Source organism: Sturnus vulgaris, chromosome 20 (assembly GCF_052056855.1).
Source record: "Sturnus vulgaris isolate bStuVul1 chromosome 20, bStuVul1.hap1, whole genome shotgun sequence".
Taxonomy (NCBI): Eukaryota; Metazoa; Chordata; class Aves; order Passeriformes; family Sturnidae; genus Sturnus; species Sturnus vulgaris.
This window is the reverse complement of record NC_142262.1, coordinates 2,917,625-2,941,665: the sequence shown is the minus strand read 5'-3', so window position 1 is coordinate 2,941,665 and position 24,041 is coordinate 2,917,625. Positions and strand designations below refer to the sequence as shown.

The window sequence follows — 24,041 nt, the reverse complement described above, 5'->3', positions numbered from 1 at the left end:
CCGCTTGATTTTCTCAAGTAAGATCATCCTTGTTCCCATTAGCCCTTTGATTGCTGAGACCCTCTTAATTCAATTAAGTGTGTACAACAAAACAACCTCAATGGAAGGATCCATTCACCTTAAAATTCACTGGGAACTACAGACAGAACTTGGCTCAAGGAGTGAGTTTCTCCTGTCACAACACACAGCAGAGCCATCACCTGAGCTGTCTGTGCACAGAACAGCAGAGCAGGAAAAGTCCCACATTAAGTGAGAAGGGCTTACCTGAGGAGAATAAATAACTTTTAAATAAATAATTTTCTGCTCCACTGATAACTATATCCTAAAACAAGAGGGGAGGGGATGAAAAGAAATCATCTCCTTATCATTAAGCCTGACATAACTCTGTTTGCTGAGGAATGGTGCTGTGGGCTTTTCCTTTCAGGGTCAGCAATGTGTGCCATGGTAAATCATAGGAATTAATTCACAGGGTGTATTTATGTTTTACACAAGCACAGGATATGGAGCCATTCTCTGAGCTTCCTAGGAACAAGGATTTCATCTTCTCACTTGTGCCTCCTAATTATTGTTACAAGAGATGTCTGCAATGAGAAATTCCTTTGGCATGATCCATTTAATCGATCACTTTCTCCTCACAAGCATGCAGTGAATGCTTCAGGTGGTGTTCGTAGCTCTGTCCTTACACGCAGACATAACAAGCATAATTTAAATTATATCAACTATTTATGTGACAGAATATTTTTGATGTAAAACTTCAGGAGACCTTATCGTGCTATCAAATTGCAATTTCAATACTGAGCTCCAGCAAATAATTTCCACTTCAAAAAGTACATCTGGAAAGTGAGAGGATAATATGTGCATGTATCAGCACATCTCGTGTCTCTCTAGGTTACTAAACCTTCTGTATCAAGGGCAGCTCGCTTTACTAAATATTAATGCACAACTCTGCATAATATGAGGCTTCAGTTATTCAGAGGATCTCAGAACTGCAAATAAAAATAAGCATTAAAGCCCATACTATTAACTACAGATTAAGGTCAGATCCCAACAGTTGTTCCATACAGAAGAATGGAGCAGATAAACATTCACTGACCGTGATACTGATCCCTTCTACAAAGCAGACTGCAAGATCCAGGCTTTAACATCTTTAAGAACATTTATTAGCTCAGCGTGAATGCAATCCTACACTCTCACAAAGAGTGCAGAACTGGGACAAACTGTGTTCTGGAAGTTCTGGAAAGGCATCACTTAGGCACCTGCTGGCCAGCCCAGTTTGCATTCTCTGCTATACGAATCTGATGGTTCTAAAATTAACCCCACTGATTTTTATCACTGATTTCCTTTTCACTTTGCCATGTTAAATGTCAAATGAGCCAATGTCTGACACTGCCCTTTTAATTATTACAACCAAAGCTTATAGATGACATACACACATACCCTCACCCCTTCAAAGTGAGGCTCAATGAAACACAGGCAACAGTAAGAATTTAAAGGTCAATATTTGCATAAGTAGAATAAAAGCCAAGAAAGCAAGAATTATTAAAAATTTAATTCTACAGTAAGTTTTACAATTAGCACTCCGTCTAATGTATTGATTTAAATTACAAAATAAGCTCCATAGATACTGCTGAGGACTTCATTAAAATTTACTGAACTTATTTATCAATGCTTCTTTCAGAAAGCTCATTATAAAAACCTGCACAACCCCAATTAGACCTCCCAAAGGCATTAATGATATATGAGGTGTTTTATTCCCTCCATCAATCTTAGGCTACACATTTACTTATATAATCAATACTCCAAAGTTACGGAATGTCCATAAATTCACGGCCTTGCATCAATGAATTTGTTCACTCAATACCTTCTGACACAGAGTCCCTGTCCCTGTCAGTCACATTAACCCAACCAACCACATTTTATTGCTCTGTAATCAGGATTCAAAAGCACTTGAGATGACAGGAGCAATAAAAACCGTTGAGACTTTCTATGTCCATTATGGTGCCTGGGTTGTTTAAAAACAGGAGCTGCAGTTGCAGTCTGTGACTATAAATATGCACAGCACCAGCACAGAGCCAGGGAAGCTCAGGGTGCAGGCAGGAAACAAAGGAATCTGAAGTCAAAGACCCTCTGCAGAAAGCAGCAAAGGGATGCAGCATGACAAACGCTTGTCCTCCCTCTTCCCAAAACAGAAACAGCTCTATTAGCAAATATTTTACAGTGGTTTATTACCTTTTCTAGTCCATTTATGAAAAAAGAAACCTGGACAAGGCATATTGAACAAGATGTCAGGGTGAGGTATTTGTGCTCCATTACATCTGTCCAAGGTACTTGAGCAGTCCCAGGCTCCAGGGATTTGCTGCTTGATGGACTTTCAGGAGAACCCCTGACACTGACAGACCTTGCATTCAGCACATTTGTTGTCAAGCACCCAAACCCACAGATACCATGCAAAACAATGGTGCAGCACTGAATAAAACACAAGCCTTAAATGTTTGTAACATAATACATTTATATTCTGAAATGAAAGTGACGCCTGGCCTTGTACCAGGATTAATAATATACAACATAATTCAGTTTTTGCAAAGGGTTCAAAGAAGCTCAAGCTCAATTAGATCATCAGCACTTTATATAAACTTGACAACTAAGCTGTTCCTCATTACACAGCATCAAGAGATGATGACAAGACTTGGGTTTTGCAGGAATCTTAGAGATGAGCTTTGCTGCCTTGTAGGAAAACAAGGGCAGGCATCAGTTTTACAGCTCCATCAGACACACCTGGGTACCTGAGGCAGAACAAAACACTTAAAAGAACTTCTCAGTGAAACAACAACTGGCAAGAGCACACAGGGTGCACCAGAACGTAAAACCCTCTAATGCAACAGCCTGCTGTGCAGTTGGCATAACGACTGCAGATCCATTAGGAAACAATACAGCTTCCCAGGAAAACGTATAAAACATCTCCACCACTTGCACTTCAAAACCCTCTTCTGCGACTACACAGCTTTTCAGTGCTCCTTTTCAGAGGCAAATCAGGGATATTGCTGCCCGGGGATAGCAGTTACAGACACGGCAGGATGTGGACTGGTGGTACCAACACACGGGTCAGGCTCAGACAAGCAAAGAGCTGGCACAGAAGGACTGGAGAGAGTCCAGAGGAGGCACTCAGATGGTCACAGGGATGGAGCAGCTCTGCTGGGAGGAAAGGTTGGGACAATTGGGATTGATCAGCCTGGAGAAGAGAAGCTTTGGGGTGACCTAAGTGTGGCCTTTAGTGTCTGAAGGAGCTACAGGAAAGATGGAGAGAGACTCTTTACAAGGGATGGAGGGACAGGAGACAGGGAATGGCTTCAAAGTGACAGAGAAAAGGTCTGGATGGGATATTGGGAAGGAATTCCTCCCTGTGAGGGTGCCCAGAGAAGCTGTGGCTGCCCCTGGATCCCTGGAAATGTCCAAGGCTGGACAGGGCTTGGAGCACCCTGGGACAGTGGAAGCTGTCCCTGCCCATGGCAGGGGTGGCACTGGATGGGCTTTAAAGGTCCCTTCCAGCCAAAAACTGTTCTGTGATTCTGTGAACACAAAGAAATAAACTACTGTTAAAAAACCATCACTTTTTCTCACTGATACACTGGGTTAAGAATACTTTAGGAAGTTTTCATATTTAACAAACACAGTATTCCCCAGGGTCTTCGGGCAATTGCCACAGTTGTGTGTTTGTCCTGGCCACACACTGCATTAAAAACACTATAAAATATAGATAAACTAGGCTGTACAACAGGATTTATTGAGCCTTTACTGTGTTTTAAAGGTACACAACTTAGGATCTCTCAATAAGATCAAAAGGAATTCTGAGCAATATCTAGGCATCAAACTATTTAAAACAGGCCATAAATAAAACCATATTTTTCTCCATTCTTTCTGTAATGTTGCAGCATTTGTCTCAATGGCACATACACAGAGCAGCACTGAAAATCACCCACTCAGAGGAATCTACCTATGGCTTTCTGCTGCATCCAAATCACTTGTTTTAACAGAGAAGTTTCACTCTATAAAAATACATCCAGCAGATATAATTTTCAAAAGCTGATGACAAAAAAGGGAAGATATGAAACTGACATACTTGGAATAATCTCAAATTTAATTAAAGTTTGCAAACAAGGTAGGGAACCGTCCAAACTCTAATTTTACAACACATCACAAATTCAATCAGCTAACCTGTCACAATGGAAGAACACAGAAATAACTCTATATACACTTTATTATAAACTCTGATGCATCTGTTTCTGTTTATCATTATTTTGTAACATTTTTTTATGGGAGCAAGTTCAGGGAATTGTTAGGCTGAAATCTATTTTATGCAATTCTGGAACAGGAGAGAAGTGGAGCTGCCCAGAACCTGTCAGCACCTCGCAGGGTGTCACCTTCAGACACACAAAAATCCTCTGGGGATCAAAGCCTGGATGCAAGAAATGGAAAAGTATTTCAGGTAAGATGTTCTAGGGAACAGGAGCAGGTAACACCTCTCCCAGAGAATCAGGAGATGCCAAGGAAATGTACACAGGGTGACAGAGGAGCAAAAATAACTATGAGGGGGATTTTTTCCCAACAGCAATGTCTTAAGAAACAAAGAAACTTAAAATCAACCCAGTAAAACACTGATGTACACAACGACTTGGCATAAAATAAGGATTATTTCTGCACTTTCAGAACATAAAGATTCACTTTTTTTTTTTAAATATTAAAGTCCAATTTCTTGAGAACAAGAATACTTCGAGGTAGATTCTCGCTAATCCTGCTGAGTAAAAACCAAAATAATAAACCCACGCAGACTAGAAGCTGAAAGAAGATAAAGTATTATTCCAACTCCTCCTTGTACATGAATAATGGCTTGTTTACTAAAGAGCTGAAATACCACATTCAGCACACATCCCAGGGAAGTTGGAAATGCTGATAATTTCAAAGGAAAAGGAAGAGTGAAGTATCTGTGCTTAGGGAAGGGCGTTACATTGGGAATAACCTTCAGCACTCTCCAAAACAAGAATTTCTATCTACACACCATGCCTTGCCATATGTACTTGTCCCTTATTTAGCAGCAAAAAAACAAAAAAAAAAAAAAAGGAAGGTCAGTATTTGAGCCTCTTTTGAGTCACTAATCCTTCTTAAATGTATTCTAAGTAGACACTCTCATGCACATCCTGGATTCAAAACTCAGGCCCACAGAACCCAATTTCTAAATATCTGATTCTTGTAGATTTTGTATTTGGAAATGGCAAAATAAATTGCCACCAATATTCAATTGTGCCATCGGTGTAAGGATAATTTAGAGGGATAAAAGTGTTGAATTTCATAAAATACTGCTTCAGAATAAATTACAAGCTTCATTTAACTATATGGAAATGTTTGCAGTGTATACAATACTAAGAGCTGTATATAATCCTTTTAATTAAAGACAAGGAGCAATAGCTGCAACTCTAGTTAAAAATCACTTCTTTTTTAATGTAAGCTATTTTCTTAGCAAAAAGAAGACAACTAGACAATTGCTACACAAGGCAAATAAAAGCTTGAATATGCAATTTGTGTTGATCACTGTCCATCCCCTGACACCTCTGGCAGTGGCTGAACCTCTATTTGTGATTGTAAATGATGAGCAGATCTTCTAAACCTTCACGGGCCATTGTATAAAGATAAGCATTAATTAGACTTTTGCAGCTTCATTTTAAAAACTAAAAACTAGTAAACTAAGAGCAATAATGACTATATTTTTTGTGTTTCTGGATAAATTTGCACTTTTAGTTCCAAAAGTGTGTCTGTATCAGTGTAAATGATAAATAAAAAAGGACATTTTGTAAACTAGGCAGGACAGACAAAAATAATAATTCCAGTAGATTTCTACATTTATAAGGACATATTCCAGACTGCTAATAAGGCTCATTTGGTGAAAAGATTTTAACTAATACAATAATGTGATTTCAAAATCTAAACTAAGTCAACTAGAAGAAAAGCTGAAAAACAGACCTATGTGCCTGCAGTACCTTATACTCTGTATTATGTAATTGCAAAAAGGATTGAAAAAACCTCATGTAAATCACATTCTAAATAAGAAACCAGAGTAAATGACAATGAAATGCACAGGAAGTACAATATGCCCGTGTTTGGCTGTCTGACTTTAGAAGGTAACAGTTATGAATCACATTTATGGAAGGCATTATTCATAAATAGCTGCAATTGAAAAATTACCAGCTGATAACCAGCTCCAAGCACTCCCAGCCTCTGCAAGCCTTCAACAGGCACTGCTGGAAACAGTTAGAATGAAAATATTCAGCATTTACGAGAATTTAAAAACACTTAAAGGGTAGTTCCTGTTATTAATTATACACAAGAGAGTCCTTCTCTCTTAGACTTTCACGCTTTCTGCTGCAGATGGAAAAGCTGAGAAACTGAGCCTAAAGTATTTATTAAATAACTTATTATTTTTACCTCTCACCCTAAAGAGAAACAACCCACAAAAACAAACATAAAAGAAATAATTATCGATGCATCCCAACAGGGAAATCTGTTTTCTTCATCTCCTGCAACTTTCTTTCCAACATTTCATTAAATTCTGCTCATGGCATCCACAAAGTCTTGTATAAAATGAACATCACGTGTGGCTGTGTAACAGCAGCTGATGTGCAGGATTACACCAAGGCAGAGGCAAAAATGAAGAACACACCAAACTTTATCTTGTCCAGGCCTCAAACTGGTTTATCTGTCAACCTGGCATGAGCTCTCACCCCCACATGTTCAATTAGAGGCTGAAGAGCTCCATAGAATTACAGCCAGGGCACTGGAACACACTGCTGGGGTATCTGACCAATGCAAGTAAACAAAACAAAACTTCACATATTCAAATGTGGGAAGGGTGAAGATGGTTTTGCTCTTGAAATGGAATATTAAAAAAAAAAAAGTTAGCTGTAAGATAAGGCTTATGTTCAAGTTTTGATGAGCACAGTATCACCAAGGAAATTTTCTAGAAAAACAGGAGTACAATGCCAAATTTATTTCTTTTACTGCCGTGTTCAGTGTTGAGTGAATTACACAGTTAATTGTGCATTGAGAATCACAGAATCATTTAGGCTGGAGAAGGCCTGCAAACAATCATGGCATGGTTTGGGTTGGAGGGATCTTAAGGCTCATCCAGTGTCACCCCTGCCATGGCAGGGACACCTTCCACTGTCCCAGGCTGCTCCAAACCCCAATGTCCAACCTGGCCCTGGACACTTCAGGGATCCAGGGGCAGCCACAGCTGCTCTGGGCACCCTGTGCCAGAGCCTCACCACCCTTTTCAAAAAGAATTTCTCCCCAATTTCTAATCTAAACCTGCTCTCCTTCAGTCCTATCACTGCACACCCTGGTGATCACCGAGTCCAACCTTTAATCATGCCAATGCCACCACTAAACCATGTCCCCAAAGTGCCACATCCACGTCTTTAAATCCCTCCAGCATATTGAATAGATCGGGGTGGGTCACCATTCCTGAAGTTTTGTGAGTGCACGTGATTGTAGCAGCAAGGAATCCTCACCAGTACAGAGGCACCTTCCCTGTCCTGACACACACGTCCTGCTGCCCCTTCTACCCAGCTCAGGGACAACAAATCCCTTTCCCAGCACAGAAGGCAATGGCTGAAAGCAGGACCTACACATCTACATTGTCAGGTAATGCTCCAACAGGAACACACCTGCAGAGGAAACTGCTGTGAACTAAGCTCTGCATTTCTGGGCTTTTATGTCTGATGAGCTGCAGTGGGATGCAGGAACCAAAGCCCCCCAGCACCTGCTCTGTAGCACCCAAAGGAAAAGCAAGTTCCATGCTCCAGGGAGCACCCAGCAACACAGACAAAGCTGGGATGACTGGGATACACATTTCCAAAGGGTTCTCCTGATCTGAACCAGCACTGATGTGTCTGCACTCATTAAGACTCAGGAGCTTCACCCATCACTGTTGTTCTCAGGAAAAACTCAGAACATGGGCAATTTTTCAAAGATCTCTCAGAGTTCACCTGCAGAAATAGGAACAGAATCTCAACTTTCACAGGCATCAGCAATTAACAGAACCATATTTCCTCATAAAATGGGTCAGATGTTGCAAAAGTAAGGACAGCCAAAGGAGGGGAGGAACAATAAATAGAAGTTGACAAGACAAATGCACAACAAGCATCTTATCTGTGTATGTCAGATTATCTGCAGATGAGTAAAATTACTGCTCTTTGAGAAGGGGTCCAGAAATACACAGTCCACAGATGAGGCTGAGGGCAAAAGGCCAATGGAAAGGACAAAGGTGACAGAGGAATCATGGAAAATGTGCAGATACAATTTATGCTCCCAGATGCTGTTTATAACTTTGTTTGGGTTGTGACTTTTTGGGGAGTGTGTGTAACTGGGTTTTGCTCTGGGGAGTTTCATTTTTGATCAGATACCTCCAAGTTATGCACATGAAAGCACATTAATGAGGCAGCTGCTGGAAGTGGATTTTTACTGAGTTCCAATTGCAGAAGATTTCATGCTGGCTTTCAAGCTCCACAGTCACAGCCTTCCATGGAATTAGTTTCTCAATCTCAGGCTTACAGCAACATTAGTTAATGTAAACTGTAGCACATGACTAATAAATAATACAAAGAGCACAAAAGAAAACACCCACATTGTTCAAGCCCTGGTCTGTAATACCCCATCTCACCACAAAAATGATAATGATACAAGAGAAGCAGTTCTGGCATAGAAAGGAGAACTTGCTTTGTGTCTTGTCTACCCTTTGGCAAAAACACTTCCAAGTAAGGAAGACAAATTATTTTTATGAGAAGCAACGCAGCAATGCAAGAGATTTTTCTTTCTTAGGTTACAAAGGAAAATGAAGATTGTAAAAGGAAGAAGAAACTGTAGGGGAAACATAGCCATAGGGGTGGAAAACCAAGAATTAAGCCTTGATCTATACACAAAAAAGAATAAACGGTGCTACTTCTACTAGAAATACATCAGCGGTGAGGATTGATGAAAAGTGTGTGTCAACCAGGTTGAAGTGCTCAGAGTTTTCATTGGTTCAAATCTTCAGATCACAGAACATTAAAAATTAGTTTCTCAACCAAATCACTACACAGACCTTCAGTACAACATTTCAAATTAAAATATGTGATTTTAAAATTACGTGGCAACAGGGGGCTCTTTGGTCTTTTTGTTGTAGAAAAGAGGTCAAGAACCAGCAAATAAAAGACAAAAAAGGCAGAAGAAATGAAGTGCTAGTTTGATGTGGCAATATTACAATATCTGAATATGAAAAACCAATAAAATACCCTCATTTCCCTTTTTAGTGAAGGAATTGCTGCAGATTCTGCCTAGCCCAGACCCAGCATGGCATGAGCTGTTCCAAGAAGCTTAGGACAATGGAAGGTAAAATTCAACATTCAGAGAAAACTGATCTGAAAATAAATTGAGGGAAGACAGGAAAAAACAACAGAAACAACAACAGTTGCCCAGATTAGGGAAGCATAATGATCTGCTTTAATTGATTTCTCTAATTTTTATTTATGTAAATTAGGAAACAAACATGAAACTCTTCCTTAGCTCACTGTTATCCTTAAGCCAAATGTATTTCACAGCTGAACTACAGCAGAATATTGCACTTCAATAAAGCCTGCAGCAACCATGTAAAAGAGGGAAAACTTGCTGTTAATAACTACAAATTTTGACCATTTAGGAGAGAATTAACAACAGACCCTTAACCAGAAACATAAGCTGATCACATTTATATTGCTGTAACTAAAAATATTTTTGCCCTGAGGAAACGTGCTGAGCCTTCAGTGCTGAACTTAAAACAACCTCTAAACCTACATAAATGCATGTTCTACAATATTTGTTCTTCACATCTTAGTGAGTTCCTATTTGTTGATCTCTGATCACCAGCAAAGTGCTTCTTAAAAATCCAACAGAAAGAAACAAGTATGGGTTACACTCAGAGTGTAACAGTCTATCAAAAGAATGAAGAAGCCAAAATTTAACTTAATTGCTTGTTTAATTTGAAGTCTGCTGTCTCAAAAGAGGAACTTTCATGCCGTAGCAGATTGAAAAAGGTTTAAATTATTCAATTTTTCACATCACTCTTGCAGTATTTCCAGGTGCACATCAGAGGAAAGCTTTCAGTGCTACAGAAAGCTTGCTGGCCTGCTTGACAATGTAAGAAAAACAAAACAAAGCCAAAACTCCTTGGAATAATCCTTCCATCGTGTCTGCACTGCCACAGACTAGATCAACAGCAAACAGCAAAAGCAAAACAGCAGAATGAGAACTCCTCTTTCACAAGCACAATATTTAAAACACTTCACATTTCTATAAATCAACAACAAACCACAAATATCAAACTGCAAAATGCTTTCTAATAACAGGAATAAAAATTTAACAGAATCCCAGAATCACTGGGGTTGGAAAGGCCTCCCAGAACATCGAGTCCAATCTGTGAGCAATCCCCACCTTGTCACCAGCCCAGAAAACTGAGTCCACATCCAGTTACTCCTTGGACACCTCCAAGGATGGAGACTCCAGACCTCCCTGGGCAGCCCCTTCCAATGCCTCACCTCCCTTCCTGTTAAGAATCTCTTCCTGAATCCTCTCCCTGGGAGAACATTAATCCAGCTGAAGTCTTTCAAGTTCATCTTCAAACCCACACACATGGCCAAAAAGACATTTCCCACTGCTACTTTATGATCTCCAACCCCCTTCTCTAAAAAACTTCTTTCCAATCATACAACAGAATTCTGCCTCCTCTCCACGAACTAACACATCCCAGCTCGTGGCTGCAAACCCAAGCAGCCTTTGTGAGGTTCTGTTTGCTGGAATATTCAGCAGCCACGTTAAAATACACCCATTAGGAAAGACAAACTACTTAGGATGTGGACTGTCCCTAGCTGAGCATTTGTGTGGTAATAATGCAATTGCACCTAACCCTCTGTCACATTCTGGGCATTAAAACCACACCAAAATTTAATTTGCTGTCTTTTGCAAATTCATCAAGATCCCACAAAAATATGAGGTGGAAAAAAATTATCTGGCAAAATGTTTTCGGATAATAAATTGAAATAATTCTCTTCAACTCCAAAGAGCTCATTTAAATGTCTTTATGTAATGCTGAAGCTGAACACTACCAACCACAGAAATGGGCATCAAAGTATGAAAACCAAAGTGATAACATAGAAGTTAAGCAAGTCCCATGAGAAAAGTTATTAATGGTCCAAAATCAGACCATTCCACTATAGCACTGTTTCAATTTTAATAAAATCTATATTAAAATATTAAAAAATAATATTTTCTTTTGAGGGCTTCTCTTAAAAATAAAACCAGAACTGTATTTAGTGAGGCGCTTTTTTAATGGAAGATTTAAAAATATGTAAAAAAAATACCACGTTTGCTGCAATACTTAAAACTACCTAACAGCTAAGATCTTTTGTTTCATTAAAGAACTCTAATGCAAATATTGATAGAATTGCAGTTTTTTATTGTAGAAACATCATTATAGTGTGGTGTGTGACTGTTGTGGGCCATCCTCTTTCAGTATCAAAGGCCACACAAAACTTTGGAAATAACAAAACCCCCAGCTCTGAATTCTGCCTGAGATCAAGTTTGTGTCTAGTGGGAGATTTTACAGCACTCATGAAAGCAGAGTAGAAAAGGTTTTTTATAATGGAATACGATGGACCAAGAACTCCAGTCATGCTAAGAGCTGTCACTGAAATATTCTTTCCTTCATAACATACTGAAAACTCCATTTTATTCTCCGTCGTTATTCTCTGTAAAGACAGTCACTTCATTACAGAAATTAGGGTTTTTTTCTGCAGTGTACCTTTTGGTTTTAATTCCCTGTATTCTCAGTAATTTTGATCACTAATTTGGCTTTCCAGCTTTAGCTGGTGACCTTTTAGACAGAAGCTTCAGAAAGTTGAACTGAAAAAACATTGAGTCAGTGGCTCAGCTTTATCATGAAAGTTTTATTTTTCAAGAGTATTATTCCAAGAGTATGAACTCTTTGATTTTGAACGAAAGTTTATTGAATGCTGGTTAAAAAACTCATTGCTTAAACTCATTAGTGCACCAATAACAGCTTGCTACAAACCATGTAAAAGCAGAATATTTCTCAGAGATTTTGACCAAGAACACAAACGAAACCACTGGGTACAAGAGTCAGCTAAGAGAAAAATGTAGATTCTTGCACTGATACCAAGTTTGAACATATTTAGATTCCTAAAAAGTATAACTTCTGAGACATTTAAAAATAAACAGAGCTGCTCTACTGCTTTTACTCTTGGTTGTGTCCATGAATGGTACTGCAGGGGAAACAGGACTAAATGCAGAACTTCAGCTGGCTTTGTACACATCAGTGCTCAGCAGCAGAACTGTTCCTGGCTCACCAGAATAACGATGGTGGATGAAATTCCAGGCAGAGAATTCAAACCCCTGGGGATGAGCTGCCAGGCCAGGGCAGGGGATCCTGCCCAGTCTGAGCTCCCAGCTGGGAGACAGGAGAAAGTCAGCATCGTGCAAGCTGAGCTGGATGACTGCACCATTTAAACACAGCCCAAATTATTTTCTGTACACCAACAGAAACCTGTCATAAACCTCTAAATAATTCCTGAACTAGGAACCACTGAGCTGTCTTGAATGAGACTGGGGAAATGCCATTCCATTACACCCAAGCACTGCACATTCATCTACAGCACTGTTTTGGATGTGACAGGGGCAAAAACCTGGAGGATATCTACAAAATTCATTATTAATGTTTTGAGGCACAGAGGAAAAATCATGGATGTCTGCTTACCTCCATCAGGAAATGCTGTGTGTATCTGCAAGGCTCAACTTGCAGAAAGAAAACTTATTTATTGTAAATTTTGACATCCACTTTCTCAGAGGTTTAATTTCAAGAAGCATCAGTTCACATCAACTTTCACGAAAATACCACAGAATCCATAATTTCCCTAACTGCTAAGTAAAAGCATTGTTCAGGAGAATCAAATGTGCTCTAAACCAAGAGCAAATACCCATCAGAAATGCCATGAAAGGAAGGAGGAAAAGGCCAACTAATGAGTACACAACATGCAGCTGCAACAGAAGTGACAGGGAGAAGGTGACGAAGGGAGAGGGACAAAAAGGCTCATCCTAATTAAGCAAACATATGACAAAAGGAAAAAACCTGCACTATCTGGGTGTGGCTATTTCATTATCAAATGCTAATTAATGATAAGTATTTGACAGAAATACAGGCTGTGTGAGAATACAGAATATACAGTTATACATACAGTTCTACTGTTTTACAGCAGCTTTCATTTTCTCAGCATTAGCAGGTTTATTAAATCAGTGATTTCCTACAGGTGGATTTTTCTTTTTTTGTAACTCAGTATTACATAAAACAGAATTGTCTCGCCCTGATACAGAGTTAAAGCCAAAGGTCTTCCTGAACATGCATTGTATGAAAATGAAAACCAGGGACTTTGGGTTATGAAAAGAAGCCATATGACTAAAAAGTGAATCCATTTTCCAAAACGCCCACACAGACAAGAGCTTCTGATGAGAAAAATGATCTCTGCAAAGCTAAATTGCAGAGATTATTTCCACAAAAAGTTAGAATCATGCAGATTATACGATATTTACTGTGTTGGGATTTAAAAAAAAAACCACCAACTTTTTATATTTTTACAGTAGGAACAGTTACTTGATTGTTCAATGTAAATTATGTAAATATCAATAATTATGTAATTGAATAATTGTCTTCTTTTAGAATTCACATAGGCAATGATGCTTGCTTAGTTTTTCCAGGATTGTTTCTCTCTTGCTCCTGCCAAGTTTTGGGTACCTTTAAAACAGGGTGCAACCACCTGTGTGTGCCAGCAAAGCAGTTGTGGCTTACCTTGGCACTGGAATCCTTGCTTCCCAAATCCCCTGCATAAAGAAGGAAAAAACTGCCTTAGTATGTTTGGTTTTAATTTCTACTCAACGATCTCTAAAAACATAAAAATAGCTTCATATTAAATTACTTCAGGTTTTGCTACGACAGCAACAGATTTTCAAATACACAACACAGACCAGCCCACCCATTTCAATGCAGAGAACAATAGCTGTCACCAGCTATGTAATTTCAGCTTCTGGCAACAATTTTTTTATTATTATTATTTTACAAGCTATTTTGGATCTACAATTATCATCATCTGTGATTGCTGCATAATATTTCAACTCGTTTAATGCCACATGTATACTTAACAGCCACGTAAAATATTCCAAGTTCCAGAAAAGGCACATAAAACAAACCAGACTCGGGAGTTTCATCCAAATTTTGGGATTACAAGCTGCTGTTGTGAGGCTCAGCTAGAGTCCAGCCGTTTGCTGTATGGAAAGCAGGCAGGTGAAAAGTTTTGCTTGTTTCAACACAGATGAGAAGACAGGCCCCTGATTTTCCTACTGATTATTCTCCAGCTTCCTCGCCTCATTTCCATAATGAAATACAAATGTGCGTGTAACAGTTCTGCAATGAATACAATGACAGTGGTATCCAGAGTTCCAGTGTGTTTTATACCTCTGGCAAACTCCACTGCTGTGGATTTATTTGTTTATCTGTAAGCATCTAACATTCTCTTCCCACAAAAATAACTGTTTTGAGTATCCTGCCTGTAAACATTTCTCTGCCTTTTTCTTTGCAGCCTGTTTTTCATCTGGAGAGCTGGAGCTGTTCACACTCAAACACAGACAAAAGCCATGAGCGGGAGAAGCTGGGTGCAATTAACAACACACGGCTTGATTATCAACTTCATGGAAATGGTTTCTTAAAAAAACATATCAACAATTTCTCCACTTTTTAAATTTACTTATTTATGGAAGAGACAAAACCTTCAGTGCACTGTTCCTTCAGGTGGAAGCTGAAATGACACACAGCACTTCTCCACATTTCTCAGCACAAGTTGCTACTTCTTGTTATAATAAGCAAACCCAAACTAGGAAAATCAGTAGAAAAATCAAATTATTTGTTTATTTGGCAGCACATGTGCCTATACTGTCATTCTGATGCTGTTACAACTCATCTTCACAAAGCTCAAAAGCTGGAAGTGTGGAAATGCAATCGCAGGAAAGCTGATGGCGGGACTAAGAACATGAAACAGACTTGAGCAAATTCCTAATCCTTTGAAATAGACTTATGTGTAAATATTCCTTTTCTATCTACTCCGGAAGCACGGCTGTTCCTCAGTGTCTGAGCTGAGCCCTGCAGAGCCACAGCCCGTTCCCGGAGCAGTTACAACCTAATTTTTAAGTAAAAAGTCTTTTAAAATATCAGCACTCCAGAACCAAAGTGGAGAGGAGAAAGTTGCTGAAGAGGATAAGGAGGCTCTAAACCACTTTGGCAAATCTATTTATATAGATTATAGTTCATTGAAAGGTTGTGTTTACTGTTCTTTACACCTTCAAACATTTGTTAATTGGCACAAGCCATTTTGGAAACACCTTCAATGGTGCGTGATGGTTGTTTGAGAGCGGCCCATCTCCAAATCAGAAAACGAAACAAGTTTTCGAGGTGTCAGATGCTCTTCCAAACAACGTGAAGAGCTTCCCCAGGCTCGGTAAGCACAGTCGCTCTTGTCTCCTGTCAGCCACAGGCTACCCCTTCAATTCCAAACTCACCTTGTCATTCGTGACAGAGCTCTGCTTTGTTTTATAATTGTGCTGCTTGTGTGCACAAACACCGCTCGGCAATAATAACCCTGCAGCGGCTTCTCACACCTCCCAACCCATTCTCGTTTAGATTAACTTTGAAGCAGTTTCTGAAAGTCTCTCACTTTTACCATACCCAACTCTACGGTTTAAAAAAAAAAAAATTAAATTTCAAGAAAAACTCAGAAATTTGACTTGTTTGTTTTGCAGTCTACCATGTCAGCGTTCCTTCCTTACTCCGCGAATATATTTCAAGCGCTCCTGGCACAAGCACAGCATGCAAGCAGAGGAAAACGGACGGAGGAAGGAAAAGGTCCGTGTCCAGACACATAAACACACATAAAAAGAGCAAGAAGCGTGCCACGGACACAGAGCCAGCTGCGTTCAGACCCTTTCACAACTCCGGCCAAAATAAATCACAGCTCTCGCTTTCGGCACCCAGGGCTGCGGTGCAAACTTGAGCGGCGGAGCAGCGCTGGAGCGAGGTGAAGGAGGGGAATCCCGAGCTCTTTGTGCCGCAGGTACAGGAGCCCCGAGGCTCTCCCGGCTCTGCCGAGCCCGGGGCCGCCGCTCCCGCACGGGGCTCGGAACGGCCCGGCCTGCGCGGAGCTGCCGCCCTGCCCCGGCACGACACGAACTCATGGGTGTATTTTTCCCTACCAGCTTAGTAATGAGGGTGTTGGTAGGGAGTTTTCCTGCCCTCTCGCGCAGGAACCCTTCTCTCACAAAAAGCACCCCTCCCTTTCCTCGGCGCGGAGCGGAGCAGCGGTGTCACGGTGCCTGCCCGGCCTCGCTGCCCGCCCTCGGCAGCGGGAGGGAGCGGGGCAGGCACTGACCAGGAGCTAAGGCTGGCTGACCCAAGCTTTGCCGCCCAGCAACGCCCCGCTCTGACACGGGCACCCTCCGTCCCAGCGCGGCTGTGCCCGGCCGAGCCCCCCAGCCCGGCCGAGCGGGACCTGGGGCCAAGGGGTGACAAACACAGCTCTGGACCATGCGGGAAGCGATGGCCCCAGCGCGGGGCTCCACACCCTGCTGGTCTCCGCGATCCCCCGAGCGCCGACAACTTTTGGGGTTCCCCCTGCACCGAGAGTGGGGTGCGCCCAGCCCCGGGCCCCCCGAGCAGCGGCAGCCGCACACAGCTCGCCGGGAGGGAGATGCGACAGCGCCGGGGCAGCGAGGTGACACGGGGGGTCACCCCCAGCGGGGTCACCTGCCCAGCCCCGGCGACAGCGGCGGCACCGGGACCCGGCTGCCCGGGGACGCGGCGGGTGGGCGGGGAAGGGAAGGCAGGGCAGGCACGGCGGCTCACCGGAGCCGGGGCTGCCCGAGGCGGGGAATCCCCCGCGGCGGAGCGGGCCCGGGCGGCGGCAGCGGGCGCGGGGGGGACGCGCGCCCCGGGCTCTCACCAGATGAAGTCGGTGCAGTGGCTGCAGAAGGTGGGCTGCTTGAAGAAGCGCGCGATGAATTTGTGCTCCTTCACCTCGTGCACGTTCTTCTGCCTCAGGGCGCCCTTGCGAGCGAAGCGCCGCGCCGCCTCCGGGTCGGCGCCGGGCTCGGAGCCCGGGAACACGTCGGCCATAGCGCCTCCTCCCCACCCCCCGCCGCTCCGGGAGTCGCCGCCCCGACGTCCGCCCCGTCCGGCGGCCGCCGAGTCTCTGGCAACGGCGGCGCTGGGCGCTGCCTCCCGCTCCCAGCCTGACGTCGGAGCGGAGGAGGATCCCGAGCCCTCTCGCCGGCTGCTCCGCCCGCGGCTGAGCGGGCGAGCCCCCGGCCGGGGCGGGGCGGGCGCGGGGCCGCCCCCGCCGGGGAGCGCCGGGGGAGAACGGGGGGGCGGCCGCACCTGCTGGCCCTCGTCAGTTCCACGCACCGGGGCTCTCGCTGACACGCGGACACACCACGGCGGGGCTCACCACACACCGGGGCTCTCACACACACCGGGGCTCTCTCTTACACAGGCACCGGGGGTTCTACACACACACCGGCTCCCCCTAAAACGCACCGGTTTCCTTCTCTCTCACATTCACCTCCACAGGCTTCCCTCACACACGCACACACAAAAGCTCCCCTCGCTGTCTGTCACACGCGCACGCTCAGAGGTTCCCTTAAAACACACGCACACAGAATATCCCCTCTCACTTTCCCTCTCTCTTTGGCTCCCCCACACTCACATGCAGAGGTTCCCTTATCGTGCATGGATGGAATATCCTCTCTCTCTCTCTCTCTCTCTCTCTCTCTCTCTCTCACACACACACACACACACACACACACACACACACAAAGAAGGTCCCCACTCACACCCAGAGGTTCCCCTCACACCTCTGCACACAGACCCGCTCTTCTCACCCCCCAGCTCCCTCCATGCCCACACGGACACCTCCGCCCCTTCTCTCTCCTCTCACACACGGCAGCTTCCTCCCTTCTCACACTCACCCATCTCCATGTAGATCACACACACAGAGTTTCCCGGTGTCACCCATGGAAACACACACCTTCCCTCCCTGCCAGCTCCCTGCCCCGGCCCGGCAGCAGCAGGACCGTGACCTCCATCCCTGCTCCCTTCACCTGCACCGGCACAGCTGCCACCAGGCACAGCTGTCACCAGGCACAGCTGCCACCAGGCACAGCTGCCACCAGGCACAGCTGCCACCAGGCACGGCCACCACCGTGTCACAAAGCACGGGCAGCCCGTACCCCGCTGCTGCCGGCCGCCCTCGCCACACGCGCTTCCTGCACCCACCCCGAGAATCGTTATTCCTGCACCACAACAAACAAAGTGCAGCCATGTGCTCTCCTCCGCACACCTTCCTTCCCCCTTCCTGCCGCTCTCAGACGCAGCCACAGACATGAGGACGCTGTCAGGGGCCGCACCGAACAGAGCGCATCGCACAGCACCGCAGGATGCCCTGCCCCACTGAGCTGTGCCACGTATCTTTATGTAGAAATGTAAATATCCCTCGGTGTTTCTGATTTCTATACAAATATCCTCAACGAAAAGTGTAGGAAGCATTCGCCAAGTCTCTTCCGCTACAACAGATTTTTACCTTGGTTTTATGTCATCAAGTGTTCCTTAAAATAATCGACCTGCTCATCTTCGTTTACTCACATTACACACAAAATATCCCCAAGTCCCTGGATACAGAAACATCTGCCCATGGTATCCTCTCACATTAATACCCTCAGAAAAATCATGACTATGCTAAGGTAAAACCAGAATATATACATAAAATAAAGAAACCAAGTATTAATCATATTGTTTTTAATAAGTGTTATTCCCGTGGTCACAAATTTACACACATGGGAAATAAATGCATATTAGAAGTTCTACCCCAGTATATCTACACAGTCATCTGTCTGTGTAAGCTTGTGTAAGATGTTTTATTTCACAAGAATGAAAGCCAGCTAATTAACTCAAATTAAGTCTTATTTGCTGATGGGAAATGTGCACATGGACACTTAGCACAGAACAGAAGCAACTTGCTACGTGCTATCTTAATTTAAAAGCTGCACTTTCTGGGTTCAACTTGGCAGAACTGGAATGTCCATGGCATTTCACCAAATAACCAATGACAGGGATGGCCTTGCTTTTCTCTAAACCTAGAGAATCACACCAGATGCCCTAGAAACTGTTGCCATATGCCCTTGCTTCATGGATTTTATTTTTCGAGCAACTACTTCCAAATTTGATCTGACTTCCAATGAAATATAAAGATTTTTAATTTGGTCTCCACCTATTCTGCACATGTTTCAAATCTCTTCTTCCTCTTCAGAGGGAATAGATTTTTCTTGCCTTAATCAACTTATGCTAAAGCATGAAGAGCACCAAGAAACATTTTGTACTCTCATTAAGGATTCTATCAAGAAACACGAAATATGTTTATTTCCATTCCTTTTGTGCTGTATTACAAACACAGCCACCAAAACAGGGCAATCTGAAACAGACACACCTTGGATTACATCGAGTCTGGGGAAATCTGCATATTTTGTTGTTCCTTAAAATCTCCCAGACCTGCTGAATCATTTTGGATTCCAGTTTCTTTCCTGCCAGTGATTCTGGACTAGATTCATTCACTGAAACATTGGTGAGTGTGCCAGGCTCGTGTCAGGCCCCAGGGAAGAGCCAAAAGGGACCAGTCACTACAGGATCACATAGGGATTGCTTTGCTATCTCTCTCTGAAAATCAACTATTTCATCTCAAACCTAGCAATTATTTGTACATTGTGACTAGACACACCAGGCAAAGAAAAACTCTCTTATGTGTGCCCAGCCAACCAGGTAAACCCTTAAAACACATCCTTGCCCTACTGTATTTAACACACAACTCCTTTTACTGCTGCAGTTTGGGTACACAGCAGTTACACACAGAGCTTTCATTGTATTTGCCTTCCAGACCAGGCTTTGTCACTGTACTATAGGGGCACGGTATGCTCCACTCCCAGACAATTTTGGGATGTGCTGCTATTGCAGCTTCTTTTGCTGGGAGGTTTTTAATTGCATGGACATTCATTTTTCCTACTCTGCACTCAGATCCTGGGGGTGATACAGGAACTCATCCCTCTTTTGCAAATAACTGGAGGAAAGACGTCTGCCACCTCTTCCTGAGTGAGCACATTCCCCCAGCAGCTCATGACTGGCTCTTCTGCCCAGGGGAGTGTTTGCAATTTGCTTCTGGTTCAGGCCATCTGGACGAGGAGTCAGCATTTTCACTGTTTGTGTTCAGGCATATACATGGTCATTAAATCAGAGCACCAGCTTTTCCAATCCCCTCGCCAGCAGCTTCAGAACTCCTGACTCCAAAGTGCCATTTATAGGGTTTCCTCATAGCAAATTTACTCCTGCACGGCTATTGGGATAATATCCTAGAGACTGTCCCTGATAGAAGTTCTCATTGGATGATTTATGAGGTTTTTTTTCTCTAAATAATTTGATTATTGCTGTAACAAGCACAACTTCTGAAGTTCTTGCTATATTTTCATCAATACCACCCTAGGTCTGTGAGTGCATCTGGATTCATTTTGGAGGAGGCTTCTCCTAAAATGTCTTTGCTTTTACTCATGTGCTGGAACAGCAATCCACTGTCTGCATCACTTTTTAATCAAAAAGCAATAAAAAAGGAAACATGTATTCAGGCTCTGTTCTGCCTCAGATCCATTCAAAGAGAGCCAAGGAGAACACCTCCATCAAATGTTTTGGCAATTGTGACTGTTTTATTATTTCCTGCTTCTGAGAAACACTCAACTAACAGGAATCACTTCCTGCTGGAGGCCTATAAGGAAGTTCACAAGCCAATTCCTCCTCACATTTCAAAGCAAATCATAAGCCCTTCCCTCTCTAGAGAGTCAGCAGGACAAGTGTCTATTTTCCAAAGCCCTTTTAGGAAGGATGATCTGATCATTGCAGCACTGCTGCTTAAAAATTATTTGCTTCACCCAATCTCGTCTTCCAAATAATTTCCACATAGCCAGCTCATGAGACATCTCCACCAAAAACTACTGTGGGATAATTCCTTGCCATTATTAGGTCAAAACCATTTGCCAGTTTCCACTAATTCATGGACTTCATAGTATAAACTAAGAAACCAGGTTTTCCTAATTTATTTTTTCCATGCAATCCAAACTTTTTTCCTCTCTTTGTCCAAAATCACCCATCGAGTTTAGTGTTGAAGCTCCCATTCTTAAGTTGGTCATGTTTTGATCAGTTGTGTGGTCTTCCAGATCCTACTACAAATTTATTCATAAAAAAAAAAAAAAGCCTGTTTATTGTTCTTACCCCTCATTTGGTGACAATATACCTTAAATGTTTCCAAAAAATCGAAAAAAAGGTAGGCTGTGATAACATGAATAGGTACATTTCTGTAAGAAACTGGCTGTCTTTTATCCCAGTGGTGGGGAGATTGAAATAATTTTCTCTCAGCATCAAGAGAAATAATTCTGCATCTTTCTGTCTTTTACCTTCTGTATTTAGAGTCTCCACAACTTTATCCCTCTCTGTAGTTACACTGGTCGTCCTTTCTGCCCTTTTCTCCTCAAAGCTCCTCAGAGTGCAGGTTGGGAAGTCCTGGGTCATGAGACAGGTTTTATTATTAAATTATTCCATGTGACAGACAGCTTGTTTACACAGGCCAGTACTGCATTAAAACACAGTCAAAAAACCACTAAGTACAGGGGGAAAAAAAGTAGTATGAGAGATGAAATGTTACAGAACAAGTATTTTTGAAAAAATTCTGGGGGAAAAAAAAATGGTATCTTACAATAATGAATAATTTCCCAGGGATGAAATTGCAGTCCGTTGATATGTCCTAATCAGGAAACTCCTCCTTCCTATTGTGACAGATAAATGATGCCATTATTTCAACTTGAGTTTCCTTGAAAGCCTTGCAAAACCCATTCCTCATGCAGATAGGTTATGCATTATCCTCACAGCAGCTCTCCATAGAATTGGAAATAAATGGCTGATCATATACAGAGCACTGGGTGTAAAATAGCTCTTTTATATCAAAGTTATCAGAATACTGAATGACAACTCATTGCTTTCTTTTCTCATATCTCAGGAGTGTGAGGAGCATGGTAAAATCTCTCCTAGTTATAGAGCTGAATCAGAGCTTGATGTTGTTGCACACTGAAGTGATGGGGGTCCTTTGGGATGTTTCCTGGATTTTGTCGCTTTCCAGATTGTACAAACAAAAAATTCTGCCTCAGCTGGAGTGTTTGCTGCTGTTGTTGTTGTTGTTTTGCTGATTTTCTCCTTCCCACCAGCAATCATTCTGGAAAAAATTTTGAATATCTCTTCCAAAAAGGAATTCACACTCTTTTGAGTGCATCAGAACAATTCTCTTGTGTAGGCAAACTTTAAGTCTTCAACTGTATGCACAAAAAAGGCAGAAAGACTGAGACTATGAAATACAAACAAAGCTCTCAAACCATGTGGAAAAAACAAACTGCTCTTGTACCAGCTAAACAAGGGAGCCTCTGTGATTTATTTAGAGAAACACGGGGCCCAGGTTTGTAAGGAACAAAAGTGGGTTTGCCAGGGCCAGCTGACCCCTGGAATTCCTTGTCCAGAAGAACCAAACACGTGGGACCAGAGCTGGTGCAGGGTGTGAGTGTGGGCTCAGGGCAGTGGGGTGGCCTGGGACAGACAGAAATTGGATGTCACAGGCCAAACACAGCCCATGGCTGGCTCAGAAAGTTCCCTGAATGGAAAATGCTCAGAAAGTGAGAGATTCTCTGGAGGAAGTATCATGGTCACTTTTCTCACTTCTCCTCAAGTGAGCACCTGTCAGAGACAAAGCCCTGGGTGTGTTCCTGCCTGAGCCACCAGCCCCATCACCATCTCTAGGGCCTTCCCTTTTTCTTTAATTAAAAAAAAAATACTGTATCACTGCCAGCTGACAAAAATTACTCTCAAGAACCTATTCCCCCCCAGTTTTTGCATTAGTGTGAGCTGTACGTGGAGGGTTTAAGTTTGCAGGTCAAGGCCCTCTGTAGGAATATCTACAGGTGAGACCTTGACAAGCAGAATATGTCACTGTCCTGAAACCTTCTTGTGACACTCTTGGAATCTCCAAAGGGCTTTTCTGCTACAAAGAGTAAATGACTTTATATTGCTGCATTGCTGGGACACATCATCTCCAGACCCCCAGTGTGTGGAGCAGCACAGAGCTCCAGGCAGAGCAGGACGGCACCGTTTGTTTATGGGGTGAACACGGGATCAGGGAATCCCAGAGTCACTGAGGCTGGAAAAGCCTCCAAGACCGAGTCCAGCCTGTGGCTGATCCTCACCTTGCCCCCACCCCAGGGCACCGAGTGCCACCTCCAGGCATTCCTTGGACACCTCCAGGGATGGGGACTCCAAACCTCCCTGTGCAGCCCCCTCCAATTCCTAACCATCCTTTCCAGGAAGAATTTTTTCCTGATGTCCAACCTGAACTTCCCCTGCTTGAGGCTGTGCTTTGTCTTCAGTGGCACTGAAATCAAAGTGAAATTTCCCACCATTTCAATGTGAGCAGGAAGATGTGGGCTATTTTATTTAAATCTTCAATTGAAAGGGATGATTATTTTGCAAGAGTAGAATTTTGCCTTGTGAAGAGGAATTGTAAATAGTTATTATGTATATCATACTTCAGCTCATTATTTCTGACAGGTCAATAACATTTATCAGAGACACAAGAAATAGTAACTTTCATGTTGCATTTTGTTTATTCCAGAGAATAAATGTAAGAGAAAAACAAAACTGTATCAGCTGGGTTACCCAGGATATTCACTTCTTTTCCTGTGCCACCATTGTATTATGACATGTTGACGCAGGGAAAGCAGAATGTCATTTCCAATGGTAA

At 42.9% G+C, this 24,041-nt stretch overlaps 1 protein-coding gene across 2 annotated transcripts in view; it reads right to left on the bottom strand.

Annotated features, from left to right (window-relative positions):
* The window catches only part of PRKCA (protein kinase C alpha), a 139,245-nt gene extending 121,846 nt beyond the window's left edge, over positions 1–17,399 (bottom strand). Inside the window, exons 1-2 of one of the 2 annotated variants that reach the window (XM_014882710.2) lie at positions 17,115–17,399; positions 13,919–13,950 (exon numbers count right to left, since the gene is read on the bottom strand). In XM_014882710.2, the coding sequence (XP_014738196.1) occupies positions 13,919–13,950; positions 17,115–17,287 (205 nt within the window). In that variant the 5' untranslated portion in view covers positions 17,288–17,399. The remainder of the gene's footprint in view (positions 1–13,918; positions 13,951–17,114) is intronic. The other variant, XM_088176411.1, reaches the window with a different exon arrangement.
* Between the last annotated feature and the right edge of the window lie 6,642 nt (positions 17,400–24,041).